Here is a 14,847-nt window from a genome sequence, read left to right on the forward strand (position 1 = left end):
TGAGAAAAATGGCAATAATCGATGACCCGCTATATCCAAGGGTTATTTTAATATCAAACACATTTTAAAATGACGATATTAGAATATACAGTGATATCTTATAGTCATGATGTTTTAATTACGTCCAGCTCGGAAAAATAACCGAAAGTTTAGATAAGCAATTGATCGTTGATACCGCATTTAATTGTTTATTTATTTATCATCGAGATAGATATGGATATTTGCGAGATTCAGACATTTATTTTTGTTTGATTTCAATGCGTATTACAATGATTTGATTGGGAAGTTAGCATGTGTAATCAAAATACAAAGTTCGGGCAGAGTATAAAAACCCATGTCGCTTCCATCGAGAATTCAGAGTTTAATATTCAGTCTCAATACCCCTCATCTTAAAAATCTTCCGAAATGGTTAAACGCCCTCATTCAGATTCCGAGAGTTCCGGCGATTTCAGTCGGGACATCGATTTCAATCCACCGAATGACTTCCACTACGAGTAAGTATAACTTTTCCCATAAAAACTCTTTTTATTTTCTTCCGAATGTAATGGCAATTTAAATGTGTGCAGCTCAGATGCCGAGACTCTACCATACGCCCCGAGTCCATCGCTGTTAGTTGGAGATGTTCAGCATCCAATCCCCCCAGTTCCAAATGAACTGCCGATTAATAACGTGAATGCTAATGCCGTAACGTATGTTCATATATTCACCATAAGTCCTTCAAATGTATATTACAATTATTTTATTTATTTCTTTACTTATTTATTTTAAATAGACTTATTGACGCTATTATATTGTTTATGGGGCCCATAATCGAGGCACCTGGAGACCGAGTTGACGCGTTAATGCTGGCGTTAATTGCGGAAATATCCGAAATACTAACGGCCTCCACGTACGGTTTATAGCATATCGGTGGTAGGGAATATACGTATTAATTGAAATTTCTTTAGTCTTTTCAACAGTGTTGATGAGGCTCGACAAAGGGCTGATGCCATGGAATTTCCACCCCCCAACGTGCAAGGCAAAACAAGGCACATAGTAAGTTTCTTAAAATAGTAATTAAAGTTCCTTATTTTAATTATTTATTTTTAAACATATTATAATAATTCTAGTGTTATCGACCGTGTGTGGAGGGTGATAATGGAAAGGAGGTGGTTACTTCGAGACGTGGAAGAAAACATCCTCGAAAGGGAAAACGGATTTGCCCGAGACATGATTAATATTATTTTTGAAAATATGATGACGTACATTGATTTTTAAAAAATAAAAAAATTAAAAAAAACTTGTAACCTTTTTTCATTTTCTTGGCTCCTCCGTGTTGGATAGGAACATAGATATAGGAAACGTATATAAAGGTCTAGATAAAATATTTCAAAGGGAGTGAATACGGAGGTGACAGCTAGCTGAAACGCGTAATTTCAAGATTAGACGTAACCGCGGTGATGTTTAGCGATTTCTCGGCAGCGGCAGGAGTCGTCGGTACGGCGGGAAGAGTCGTCGGTACGGCGGGAAGAGTCGTCGGCACGGCGGGAAGAGTCGTCGGCACGGAGGGAAGAGTCGTCGGCACGGAGGGAAGAGTCGTCGGCACGGAGGGAAGAGTCGTCGGCACGGAGGGAAGAGTCGTCGGCACGGAGGGAAGAGTCGTCGGCACGGAGGGTTTAGGACTAGACGAGCTGGAACGGTGGTGTTTCTTCACATGGACTGTTAATTTTGCATTACGGGTAAAGGCGGCTCCACATTCGTTACATGAGAACTTCTGTTCGTCATGTTTTTCACGAACGTGGCGGAGAAGATTTTTCTTCACGGAAAACATGGAAGAGCACTGATCGCAAGGAAACATATTTAATTTTAACTCGAACCGAAATTATTTAATAAGTATAGTAACGCAGATGACTGGTAACTCTCAATACTATAATGGGTAGATACCAAATATTTCCTCCCCGTTTTATACCATTTTACTGTAACCACGTGATTACTACATTAAATTAAATTAATTGAAAATGATAATATACGTTGATATCATAGGGATGACGTAGCTTTAAAGAAACTTGAACCCTGACGTATGAGAAAAATGGCAATAATCGATGACCCGCTATATCCAAGGGTTATTTTAATATCAAACACATTTTAAAATGACGATATTAGAATATACAGTGATATCTTATAGTCATGATGTTTTAATTACGTCCAGCTCGGAAAAATAACCGAAAGTTTAGATAAGCAATTGATCGTTGATACCGCATTTAATTGTTTATTTATTTATCATCGAGATAGATATGGATATTTGCGAGATTCAGACATTTATTTTTGTTTGATTTCAATGCGTATTACAATGATTTGATTGGGAAGTTAGCATGTGTAATCAAAATACAAAGTTCGGGCAGAGTATAAAAACCCATGTCGCTTCCATCGAGAATTCACAGTTTAATATTCAGTCTCAATACCCCTCATCTTAAAAATCTTCCGAAATGGTTAAACGCCCTCATTCAGATTCCGAGAGTTCCGGCGATTTCAGTCGGGACATCGATTTCAATCCACCGAATGACTTCCACTACGAGTAAGTATAACTTTTCCCATAAAAACTCTTTTTATTTTCTTCCGAATGTAATGGCAATTTAAATGTGTGCAGCTCAGATGCCGAGACTCTACCATACGCCCCGAGTCCATCGCTGTTAGTTGGAGATGTTCAGCATCCAATCCCCCCAGTTCCAAATGAACTGCCGATTAATAACGTGAATGCTAATGCCGTAACGTATGTTCATATATTCACCATAAGTCCTTCAAATGTATATTACAATTATTTTATTTATTTCTTTACTTATTTATTTTAAATAGACTCATTGACGCTATTATATTGTTTATGGGGCCCATAATCGAGGCACCTGGAGACCGAGTTGACGCGTTAATGCTGGCGTTAATTGCGGAAATATCCGAAATACTAACGGCCTCCACGTACGGTTTATAGCATATCGGTGGTAGGGAATATACGTATTAATTGAAATTTCTTTAGTCTTTTCAACAGTGTTGATGAGGCTCGACAAAGGGCTGATGCCATGGAATTTCCACCCCCCAACGTGCAAGGCAAAACAAGGCACATAGTAAGTTTCTTAAAATAGTAATTAAAGTTCCTTATTTTAATTATTTATTTTTAAACATATTATAATAATACTAGTGTTATCGACCGTGTGTGGAGGGTGATAATGGAAAGGAGGTGGTTACTTCGAGACGTGGAAGAAAACATCCTCGAAAGGGAAAACGGATTTGCCCGAGACATGATTAATATTATTTTTGAAAATATGATGACGTACATTGATTTTTAAAAAATAAAAAAATTAAAAAAAACTTGTAACCTTTTTTCATTTTCTTGGCTCCTCCGTGTTGGATAGGAACATAGATATAGGAAACGTATATAAAGGTCTAGATAAAATATTTCAAAGGGAGTGAATACGGAGGTGACAGCTAGCTGAAACGCGTAATTTCTGCAGGCTATCCTTATAAGGCGCTATCTATCGGTAAGAAAGCTCGTGCTATCGTCGCGAGAGCGGCTCTCGCGACGATAGCACGAGCTTTCTTACCGATGGAGACAATGGCTGCCATTGTCTCCTGCTTAAAAATTATACTAAAAGTCGCCAACAGATGGTGTCTAAAGACTACGGCCTGCGGAAAGGTCAAGCACTTAGTACTAAAATGCTAAGAGAGCTCGCGCTCTTGGTCACGTGCCTTCCTCGGTGTCTGCTAGGTGTCAATTCCGTATTTTATGTTAGGCTTAGACGCCCCGAAATTTATCTAGACCTTTATATACATTTCTTATATCTATGGATAGGAACGCGAACTTTTGGCTCCCCCTTACCTCCCCCGGCTCCCCCTAGTGTTTCAACATACATTTACATACTCGACTCGTAGTAGGCCTTGGAGATATGTTAGAACTTGGAAAAAGGTATGTAAAACTATGTAACGGTTATTTTTTCTTATTTATATTTATTTGTCAAGATATTAAAATAATAGTAATATTTGTATGTATATTATTAGGGAAATATGGTTGACCAACCCAAATTAGGCCCAACATTTCCTGTAGACTAAGACTTACGTTAGTAAATTATGATGATGAATTTTTTACAACTGATGTCGATGATCTTCATCGTGGTTTAATAAATAAGTTAGATTGGTTTTTTGGAAGTAACAGAAGTTGTGTTGGGTTGTTTTCACGTGGCATTTTAAATCGTTGAGTCTTAATTTCAGAATTATTATGACGTAATTTTCATGGTAACTAACAACTAGTTTCAACCATAGAGATAGAAAAGAAATAGAGGGAAGATTACCGCGTTAAGGCACCCCTATGTTTGACCGGGAAAATTCACCCCCCCCCTTACGCCGCCACTGGACTTAACTCAGCATGTATGAAAGCGGAGATGGGCAGAATTTGCAACACCATCTATCCAGTTGATTTTCCAAAAGGCATAATATATTTCATTTCCCCGCGCGTCGATGGCGCCACGTAATCTGCCCATCTCATGGCTTCCTACCAGACTTGTAAATAGCGGCAGTCCATGCGTCAAAAAACCCTTAGAAAAATCAAGGGACTCCTAAAAAAATATCTATAGAAAGGGGTAAGGAGTCCACGGGACTCCTTCCAATTATATCGTAAATTGTGTAAATAAGGGGAAAATTCTGATAATACAAAAAAAAATCGAATTGTATACTGGATGTTCGCACGGAAACGGAGTCCTGGACTCGTTGAAAAAAACAGATTGGCGGAGGGGTCCGGGTCCAGCGGACTCTCTTAAAAATATCCACTATTACAAGTCTACTTCCTACATTGGCGTGCGAAAAGGGGGTCAGCACTCGCGGTCAACTTCGGCAGATACAATAGTGCCTCTATTTCTTCTCTATCTCTATGGTTTCAACCGGTTATAATTTATAACCGGTTGAAACCATAGAGATAGAAGAAGCCTTGGTGGTACCGTGGTAGTTTATAACTTATAAACTACCACGGTACCACCAAGGCTTAGAGATTAGTTCGAATTAAATACCGGGTTAAATTCAATTCAAAATAAAATACCGTGATAATAAAAACCTTTAAATATAAATCGTGATTAAAATTAAGTAACACGACTTTTAAAATTATTACAATTTTTTTAAAACCGGGTGACGCCATTATTCGTGTTTACTGACCTCGGAACACTACTTTTTCTAACCTATATTCTCATTGGTGACCTCTATTTTTACCGTCGTCGGCCTAACGTCTGCTTCCAAAATTTCATGGAATGCACGGGGAAGGCTAATAATTAAGCTAAGTAGAAGACTTCTTGTTTCATTTATATACTTCTGCTATAACAAAAATCATTTATTAGTTTAATAATTATTAATATCCATTAAAAATTAATTATGGTCTAAGTTCAATCTCCATGGCGGCTGCCATCTTGTACTAAATTTTCAACTACAAAAAATCACACTGGGTGGCGCTGTATGCACCGAAAATTTTTTGCGCGATTGTATGGAAGCGAAGTTCTATAGGGGTACGTTCAACAACTCTTGATCACCGATGACTAAGGTTAGCAATCGCTGACACCGGTTTTCTCTTGTACGCGTTTCCGGTTTAGAAGTCACGATAGTCATCGGTTACTGACCGAAGTCATCGGCTGGAAGCGGGAAGCGTTCAGCCACTTAAAAAGCTCATCGGCGGAAAATATCAAATCCATCGGGTTTTTTTCCGTTGACAGTTACTGAACGTACCCCAGGCTTATATTACCAGTCCTGTAGGATGTAGTTTGCCCATGGTTATATTATCTTTGTATACACCAAAAACTTGTAAAACTTTATTTCGACCCCCCCCACGTGATTTCACGAAGGTGTCGAGAAAATGATTATTTGGTAATCTGATGAAGGTGCTATTTAATTTTAATTATGCAAATAAATATATTAATTCGTAGAAAATGAAAGGTAGACAAATCGTCAATTATATTATTTTAAAATAAATAATGAAATTTAAATTCAAATATAAATTTAAAATGAAAATAATATTTGACCGAGGGTTAAAAAGTAGGTTACTAGGTTATAGCACGGCCAACTTTGATCACGCGCTGTTCGCGCTACAGCGGCCAACACATTCGTCGAAATTCCGCGAGCAAGGATTTTCCCCCTATAAACTGTACTATAACGTGTAGGAGTTCAGCGCCACGCTCGGTTTTTATATTGGCTTCAATGTAAAAGCTATTCTAAAAATAATAATCCGCTAGGGGCGCTCACGTCATACACATATTATGCTCATAGGTTAACACAGAAACGTCAACGAATGAGATGGCCACTGTAGCGCGAGAGATCAAAGTTGGCCGTGGTTATAGTAAAATGATATTTCAACTATAAGGTGGAATATCCCTTTATTTTCCCCACTGAAATATTAGACATGTAAAATCAAAGATAATTTAAACAATTAAACTCGTACCCTAGATTCGAAATCACTCTCTCGCGTTTTGCCGATAGCATTTACCCACTTCCCGCTGGAACTCAGAAAAATTCGCTCCATGGTTTGCCCCTTACCGCAACCGATTTGGCCCGATTTTTCTGAGGTCACGTGCCGGAAAAGGGTAAACGCTTCGTAACAAAACCGTCAATTGGAAAGCTCTCAGTATTCGAATCTAGGGTACGAGTTTAAATTATCTTTGGTAAAATGCACTGCTTGTAACAGTAGTTTCCGCACGGTAGTAATAGATTAATATTTATTCTTAAATCTACACGAATAGATTCGTGATCGAAGTATGTGTCAGTAGTTTGAGAGATATCCGTTGAAGAATCTACTTCAACATGAAATAAATTCTCAGTTGGAATTGCGTTGGGTACAAGTCTCCGTTTTCCATTGAATATTTCTATATTCGCGTCTAAAAAATGGTCACTACAAACAAAATTGTTCTCTGATCATCTGACGGATGTCAGTTATCACGGCTGACGGCACTAATCCATTTTGAGAGTGTTTCGGGTTTAGAGAAGGGAAACCTATAGTTTAAAACAATTATAGGCCTATAAATAATTATACGTTTGTGCCTAATTTATATTTATAGTTACGGCAATGTGATAACGCGCAACTTTTGACCATTTTAGCACTTGTAAAGTAAATACCAAACCTTTTTGCGTCTCTTTTAAGCCTACGTCGAATTCCGCGCTTGTTCTTTTAGCCGTCAATAGATGTCACGAAATAAGTTTTGATAATTTCGAATTGTTATTTAAGATGGCGCTTTTTACTGAATTTACCTCACGACTGGACTGCTAGTTCTTGCTTGCATGTTAATTGTTAGCAAGGGTAATATAACTACTTACCCTAGATTCGAAATCAAGCTCTAGCTTGCGCGTAAACGCCGGCTCTTACTGAGTTCCCGGCGGAAGTCGGAAAAATCTGCCTCCATGGAAGTGGTAGCCAGGCTTGGAAGTAAGTGGTGGTCACTGGGTCAAAGACCAGTTTATTAATTGCTCGGACCAGTTTTTTATTCAAAAGCTAGGGGTTCACTGGTCCAGTGTCCAGTTTATTTATTCAAAATTATCTACCGTATTATTAACCAACTGGTCTACGTGACCACTTAAAGGGCAACGCAAGTGACCATGCAGGGGGGTAAATTATCATATAGATAAAAAGAACGACTGCGCATGCGCTATCTGCCATAGCCTTTCCCTCTGTAAAAAAGCAGAACCATGGGTACGTTCAGTAACAGTCAACGAAAAAAAAATCCGATGGATTTGATATTTTCCACCGATGAGCTTTTTCGTCATAATGACGTCGTAAGTTGCTGAACGCTTTTATTCAGTCATCGGTGTTTTTTAAAATGGCGTAGCTTTTATAGTAGTAATGACGTCAGTCATTGGAAAAACCGACTCTTCCAGCCGATGACTTCGGTGAGTAACCGATGACTTTGTCAAAACCGGAAACGCGAAAAAGCGTACAGTAGGAAACCGATGTCACCGATTAGTAATCGGTGAGTCCGATGAGCGCTGCTGAACGTACCCCATATTTGCCGAATTTATTTTGTATAAATGCGCCTCTCGCGGTTTTTACGCAAAATCCATGCATTCTTTAGTCGCGAAAATGGCCGAGGAAAGTGAAGTCTCCGTGCTTACCGATAAATCGGATCCTAAACTTCTACAAAATAAATGTAATAAAAAAAGATAAATATTCTGTCGGGGTATAATGATAGGGAAATTGTTAAGGGAGACGGGATGTAGGAGTGTGTGTGGTGTTGGATTTTCTTAATCCAATGTGAGGCTGGCGGCAGAGATTTACCGCGTCCAAGGCCTTATGTTTCAACTTCCATTATTAAAAATATTCAATTCACAAATAATTTTATTCCAAAACATTGTTAAATCGAAAATATCAAAGTCCAACTCTCGGAAACTAACCCAGTTCTTTTCTCCATAATAAATAAATTAAGCTAGGCCTAAATTCCTGGGTTCGTTGATTGCGAGCTAACTCAGCGAAGAAAATCGAAAAATTCGCGAATGAGAGCGAAATTGCGCCACGTGGCTACACCAAGGAGAATAAGGCTTTCGCGCTGTATAAAATCATCCTTGGAAAACCTACTTACGGCTTGTTGAAGAAAACATAGTTCCCCCCCCCCCACCTGCATAACCACTTGCGTTGCCCTTTAGATAATTCAAGAGTTGGGAGTCACTGGCCAAAATCCAGTTTCGAAATGAACCTTATTTCCAAGCCTGGCAGCGCTACCGCCATCTAGTTAAAACGTGAAGCTCTACTTAAAATTGTGCCGTGGTTTTTGACTTGCGGTTTTCAAGATACCAGATATTTTTTGCGTTATATTGTTTTAAAACAATAATGGATCATGCCTATAGCTCTAAAAAGGTTTCTAAACGAAATAAAACTAAAGGTGAGTAATATAATCTTGGGTTATCTATTGAAATTTTACGCTTTCACCATGAATGTACCATAAACACGTTTATGCTTTTATCAAACAATTCTAAAGCACTATTTCATTTTAAATATTAATAGGAGTAATTTTTGACGAAAATTCTGTCAATGGACATTTAAATAAGATTTTGGAAAATGCATCGAAACTGATGTCGTTACAAAAAGAGGAGATTGAAACAAGGGACATGCCATTTGTGAAAGTGAATAATTGCATGATTAATATTTACGCGTTTCTCAAATACTCTTGCTTATTTAGACTTGCTGGTCTTACGGATGAAGCTTTAAGTTATTTATCAATATTTTAAGTTGAAGGATCTAATGTATTTGATAAAGTAAGATATAACTTTAAACAAACAGAAATATTAGTTAATGATATACCGTAGTTTTTGCAAAACTCATATTGACATGATTTCCCCATCTTGGAAATGTCAAATGTTTATTTAATCAAAAATTCATTATTGGATCAATAGATGGCGCATGCTCCGCGGGAGTCTATGGGGCCCGATTTTCCCGACTTCCGGCGCGAACTCAGTAAAAGCCTCACGAGAAAACGCGCTATCGAGAAACGCCTTGTTGTCTATGCCAGGTACACATTTCTTATATATTATACACATTTAGTTGGGAATATTAATCTAGAGGTCCAATCAAGACGTCGGATTTCAGTATTTCGCGAAATAAGTTTTTAAAAAATAAGAATACTGTCGTCTGCTCCCAAATGACGAGAAAACTTTATCATTCTACCCTAGGCGCCGTCAATGGTTCGTTCAAACAAGACGCGTTTTCCGGCAAAAATATTGTTTTTTCAAAAATAATGGATGGCGCCACGAGTCATATGATAACGTTTTCTCGTCATTTTAGAGCAGACGACACATTCGTAATTTTCAAAAACTTGTGTCGCGGGGAGCAGATTTGATTGGATCTTTAGATTTTAGATTAATATTTCCAACTCAATGATTATACATTGAAGAGGGCCATCTTTTGACCGTAGTTGGTACTTCTAAGCCCCTCCCCATCTTTCTACACAAAAATATGTTTTATGGGTTTGGCTAGTCCATGCCCCAAAACATATCGTTGGTACTAGTTCCGAATAGTCTAGTCTTTGCTTTAGTTCTCAGTAAATCGGTGCGCGGTGATAGCCAAAACATAAAAATGGTAATCCAATTTAATCTTAATGATTTATTACTTAAGTACCTATATAATGTAGAAAAATAATCAATTACATCAGAAAATTTATTTTTTAATACTATTACCGTACTATGAATTACAAATGATTAACATTGTTAAATATTATGATCCATGTTTAAGCCTTGGATTAATTTCATTTTTCACTTGCAGTCGCTAGTTATACCAGAAAAATTTCAACACATTCTTCGTGTTATGAATACAAATATTGATGGACGCAGAAAAATTATGTTCGCCTTAACGGCTATTAAAGTATATTATCCAAGGGAAATTTGAATCATGAATGATTATAATAATACAGTGTTCTTTCAGGGTGTTGGTAGAAGGTTTTCAAATATTGTCTGTAAGAAAGCTGATGTTGATTTGAATAAAAGAGCTGGCGAATGCTCTGATGAAGAGGTAAGGCGGACCAAATTCTTGATCCTTTAAATTTCTGACTAAATTGTAATTTCTATTGCAGGTTGAAAAGCTAATTACCATCATGTCCAATCCTCGTCAATACAAAATACCCGACTGGTTTTTGAACAGACAAAAAGATATCAAGGATGGCAAATTCAGCCAAGTTACTTCCAATGCTTTGGATATTAAGCTACGTGAAGATCTTGAAAGGTTGAAGAAAATCCGAGCCCATAGAGGATTAAGGCACTATTGGGGGTAAGGATATTTTATATTTCTTATATTCTGAATAATGGAACTCATGTGTCAATGTTAATTTAGATTGAGAGTAAGAGGTCAACACACCAAAACTACTGGTAGAAGAGGAAGAACTGTTGGTGTGTCTAAAAAGAAGAATTAAAAGTTGTAAAAATCAAATAAATTTGCAGGAAAAAATACACGTGTCATTATTTTTATAAGTTAAGCCCTTCCTTCCTAGATGACGCTCTTTGAGTACTCATCGACATTATTTTTATTGAGAAAATATAAAAGAGGAAAAATAACTAGTTTCCAGTAGGTGCAAACAAGTTCAAGTGAATAACATTTCGATGAGGCTTGTGGTTTTTAGGTATAATGAGGAATAAATATTAGACCTCATTAGGTGGACTTCTTTTCGCTTGTTCTCAGATTAAAGATGTACTCTTTTTACCCTCAAACGAACTACTCTCCTGTTCCGTGGTTGATAATAAGAGTGTTGTCGTCTGAAACCCTGTGACATGACCATTGTAATTTTCCTATTGATAAAAAACGGTAACTGTCATGGCGGCCACTATTAACACTACAGCTGTGACGTTACAAGTTTTCAAAATCGTATCAGACGACAACACACTATTTACTCTACACCATAAACTATTAGTCTTTTCAAGGATTTCAAGCTTACTCTTTTTATTCCTGAAAAGGAGTGGTGAAGAGAGTAAATCGGATTTTGTCGTCTGCTAGCCCGAATTTATTGGCTAAAAAGGCCACACACAGGAATATATTCTAAAGATAAATAAATACATACCGCAGCCATTTTGGAAAAACATTTTTACCTGGACTCGAACTATTCGCCAATAAAATGACGTCATAGCATTACTCTTCTTACCCTACTCTGAAAACCCAGAACAAGCAAAAAGAAACCACCTGACACCAGAAGCTAGTAGCTCGAGACGAAATTTCTATTCCTCTGGTCTATTTTCTTTGGTTTCCACAGAGTGCCATATGACAGAAAAAACGGGATGTTTTAAATATAAGATCTTATTTAATATATTCTGTAACATTTATTGGGTGTAAAAGCCATCTTCATTTTCTAAAATTCAGTCCAACCAGTTTGGTAATTTTCCTAACAGTATCAAGATGAATAGTGTTTTATATGGGCAAGATGTTGATGAACCAAGTAACTTTGATGGAGTTACAGGCAAGAAAATAAATCTAAATTAAGACAAATAAAAAGTAAATAGTAATTCATATCTAGATAATATTCAAGAAAATCTCGAAGATGATTTCATTAAGGAGGCCCTTAAATCAGGCATGGATTTGCGTCAATATTCTCAACAAATTGAAAAAGAACTTAAGGAGGTTGAGAATACTTCAATTCAAGATTGTATGTTCAGGTTAAACTTGCTTTTCCATAAATCTTACTGATTAATGATTATTATATTATAGATATACATGAAAGTGAAAATATAGCGAGTCTTCATAACCAAATAACTGCGTGTGATGATATTTTGCAGGTACTTAGAAAGGGCTTTGTTTTAAAGTTAAATTTCTAATTAGATATATTTCAGAGGATGGAAGGAATGTTATTGTCATTTCAAAATGATCTTGGGAGTATTAGCCATGAAATATTAACGTTACAACAACAATCCGTTTCCATGAATATAAGACTTAAAAATAGACAAGTAATTTCTAAAAAAATGTAATTTCAATTCTAATATTAACAAGGCTCTTAATTTAGGCAGTTAGAGGAGAATTAAGTCAGTTTGTGGATGAAATGGTCATTCACGAATCAATGATAAAGTTATTCCATTTTGAATTCTTGAAGTTGACTTTTTTTAAATTTTACTTATATTTTCTCTCTTTAGCCATATACTATACACCTCAGTCGGGGAAAAAGGTTTCATGGAACAATTATGTATTCTGGATCACAAAATATCTTTCGTTAAAGAACAAGCTTTTAATGAATCGCGATCGTGCCAAGATGTTAGGGACATTCTCGAAAAGTTAAAAATTAAAAGCATCACAAAAATTAGAGAATATTTACTTCAGAAAATTTATACATTTCGCAAACCCATGACTAATTATCAAATTCCGCAAAATGCCCTGCTGAAGGGTAAATTTTTCTATAAGTTCCTTATGACTCATGATCGGGATGTAGCTCGAGAAATTAGAGACGAATACATAGACACATTAAGCAAGATGTACTACTCTTATTTTAAGAGTTATGTCAGTAGGCTAATGAAATTACAGGTAATTATGGGAGGGGTTGTTCATTTTTAACATTCTATAACTTTAATATGGGTTATGTTTCATTAGTACGAAGAAGTAGCTGATAAAGATGATCTAATGGGTGTTGAAGACACCGCTAAAAGAAGCATTTTCGCTAGTAAAGTTGCTCTTAAGAACCGTTCAACAGTATTCTCTTTGGGTTATCGAGGAAACATACTAACGACAGATTTAGAATCAGCTATTATTGTACCACACGCAGCTCAAAAATCGGAAACTAAAGTATTAACTGTATACAACTCTGTTAGTAATCAGCTAAAAGTTTCAATTATCCTATCTAGTATACTTTTGAAAGCTTATTTCGAAGTCATCAATATGCGTTGGTTGATAATGCGTGCAGGGAATATTTATTCCTGGTAGAATTTTTCATGCTTTCGGCAAATGCAGGTCAAGATTTATTTCTGGCCATTTTTGGGAAAACTTTAAATATGTTCTTGGTATGTTAAGTTTTTAATTACCACAAATTATAATTTTAAAAACTAATTTTCATTTTCAGAAACATCTGAATCTCTACATTCAAGATTGTTATGACTCTATTGCTTTGTTCCTCTGCATTCATATTGTGCACAGATACCAAATACTAATGCACAAAAGATCCGTTGGTGCTTTAGACAAGTACTGTTATTCTTAAATTATGGCAAAATGTCATATTTAAATTTAATATATTCATAAAGGTATTGGGACACTGTACTTCAAGTTTTTTGGCCACGATTTGAAATGATTTTACAGCTAAACATTCAAAGTATTAGAGATTGTGATCCACAAAAACTGGGAGCCATAGATATGAGACCCCATTACGTACGTTACTACAATCCTTCAATCATTAAAATTCTGTATATCTTTTCAAAATATTATTACAGATAACTCGGAGATATGCAGAGTTTTCAGCTGCTATTGTCGGTGTAAATGAAAGTTTTCCCAGTGAAAGAGTTTCCCGCCTACTTGGAGCTTTACAAGGGGAAGTGGAAAACTTTATACTAAGAATGGCAGCTGAGTTTTCAGAGAGAAAGGATCAGTTAATATTCTTAATTAATAACTACGATATGATGTTAAGTGTACTTTTGGTAAGACCTGTGATTTTAAATATTGAATTAATATTAGATAATCATTTCCTATCTGTAAAGGAAAGGACTAAAGAAGATTCGAAAGAATCAGAGAGCTTCAAAGATTTGCTAAATGCCCGGACCCAAGAGTTTGTTGAAGAAGCTTTGGGTCCTCATTTTGGGGGATTAATGAGTTTTGTTAAAGAATGTGAAAATGCCGTAGAACGGGGCCATGCTGATAATCTCAAAAAAGAAGAAAGTAATTATTTTATTTATCTTTGCCCTTTAACATAAGCGTCCAAATTTATGGAAGCTTGATAGATAATCTCTCATTAGGGAAAATTTGCATAAATGGAAGCCAAGTTTCATTCCACTTATTTCCTATATGTTTTCAGAGAGAGTTGCAAGTATCGTACGTTCTTTCAATTCTACGTGGAAAAAAGCTATAGAGGATATCAATCAAGATATCATGAGGTCTTTCACTAATTTTAAAAATGGCACCAATATACTGCAGGTGATGCAATTACACTTTTTTCTATATTTTGAATTTAAAATAAACCTTTTGGGTAATTTGTAGGTGGCTTTAACTCAACTAATTCAGTATTACCACCGCTTCCAAAAAATACTGAGTTTGCCAGCTTTCAAAAACATTCCAATCAGAGGGGAAATATTAAATATTCATCATTTAATGGTGGAAGTGAAAAAGTTTAAGCCTACTTTTTAAATTGTTTTCCTAAACTTTTACGTATAATAAAATTTGGTTCTGAGAAGGCGCTTATCTATAATTTATGAGAAAAT

General features: G+C 36.3%; 3 protein-coding genes across 3 annotated transcripts; all 3 read left to right on the top strand.

Moving 5' to 3' along the window:
- The first annotated feature begins 2,465 nt into the window (after nt 1-2,465).
- On the top strand, nt 2,466-3,292 carry LOC149948773 (uncharacterized). Its single transcript, XM_090171149.1, has 5 exons — nt 2,466-2,554; nt 2,627-2,749; nt 2,833-2,949; nt 3,008-3,095; nt 3,170-3,292. The coding sequence occupies exons 1-5, from the start codon at nt 2,466-2,468 to the stop codon at nt 3,275-3,277; spliced, it is 525 nt and encodes a 174-aa protein (XP_090027275.1). The 3' UTR covers nt 3,278-3,292.
- Nucleotides 3,293-9,943: 6,651 nt separating this feature from the next.
- LOC149948774 (small ribosomal subunit protein uS13-like) lies at nt 9,944-10,920 on the top strand. The gene is made up of 5 exons (XM_090172520.1): nt 9,944-10,057; nt 10,241-10,339; nt 10,400-10,486; nt 10,548-10,741; nt 10,805-10,920. The coding sequence occupies exons 1-5, from the start codon at nt 9,959-9,961 to the stop codon at nt 10,881-10,883; spliced, it is 558 nt and encodes a 185-aa protein (XP_090028646.1). The 5' UTR covers nt 9,944-9,958; the 3' UTR covers nt 10,884-10,920.
- Nucleotides 10,921-11,634: 714 nt separating this feature from the next.
- Vps52 (vacuolar protein sorting 52) lies at nt 11,635-14,832 on the top strand. Its single transcript, XM_090173909.1, has 14 exons — nt 11,635-11,918; nt 11,976-12,104; nt 12,167-12,234; nt 12,289-12,402; nt 12,459-12,520; nt 12,586-12,970; nt 13,037-13,228; nt 13,288-13,443; nt 13,503-13,621; nt 13,681-13,804; nt 13,867-14,070; nt 14,131-14,308; nt 14,445-14,563; nt 14,627-14,832. Exons 1-14 carry the CDS (start codon nt 11,858-11,860, stop codon nt 14,771-14,773), a joined length of 2,058 nt encoding a protein of 685 aa, XP_090030035.1. The 5' UTR covers nt 11,635-11,857; the 3' UTR covers nt 14,774-14,832.
- The last annotated feature ends 15 nt before the right edge of the window (nt 14,833-14,847 follow it).

This window comes from Leiobunum rupestre, chromosome 4 (genome assembly GCF_980474605.1).
Source record: "Leiobunum rupestre chromosome 4, qqLeiRupe1.1.hap1, whole genome shotgun sequence".
Lineage (NCBI taxonomy): Eukaryota > Metazoa > Arthropoda > Arachnida > Opiliones > Sclerosomatidae > Leiobunum > Leiobunum rupestre.

What these genes read in the sequence shown, in the direction of transcription:
- Vps52 (XM_090173909.1), top strand. Translation starts at nt 11,858, where the DNA reads ATGAATAGTGTTTTATATGGGCAAGATGTTGATGAACCAAGTAACTTT. An exon ending in TAACTTTGATGGAGTTACAG is followed by an intron (nt 11,919 to 11,975) that starts GCAAGAAAATAA and finishes ATTCATATCTAG; the next exon opens with ATAATATTCAAGAAAATCTC. An exon ending in ATTCACGAATCAATGATAAA is followed by an intron (nt 12,521 to 12,585) that starts GTTATTCCATTT and finishes TTCTCTCTTTAG; the next exon opens with CCATATACTATACACCTCAG.
- LOC149948773 (XM_090171149.1), top strand. Translation starts at nt 2,466, where the DNA reads ATGGTTAAACGCCCTCATTCAGATTCCGAGAGTTCCGGCGATTTCAGT. An exon ending in CCGAATGACTTCCACTACGA is followed by an intron (nt 2,555 to 2,626) that starts GTAAGTATAACT and finishes AAATGTGTGCAG; the next exon opens with CTCAGATGCCGAGACTCTAC. An exon ending in AAGGCAAAACAAGGCACATA is followed by an intron (nt 3,096 to 3,169) that starts GTAAGTTTCTTA and finishes TAATAATACTAG; the next exon opens with TGTTATCGACCGTGTGTGGA.
- LOC149948774 (XM_090172520.1), top strand. Translation starts at nt 9,959, where the DNA reads ATGCCCCAAAACATATCGTTGGTACTAGTTCCGAATAGTCTAGTCTTT. An exon ending in TCGCCTTAACGGCTATTAAA is followed by an intron (nt 10,340 to 10,399) that starts GTATATTATCCA and finishes GTGTTCTTTCAG; the next exon opens with GGTGTTGGTAGAAGGTTTTC. An exon ending in GCGAATGCTCTGATGAAGAG is followed by an intron (nt 10,487 to 10,547) that starts GTAAGGCGGACC and finishes TTTCTATTGCAG; the next exon opens with GTTGAAAAGCTAATTACCAT.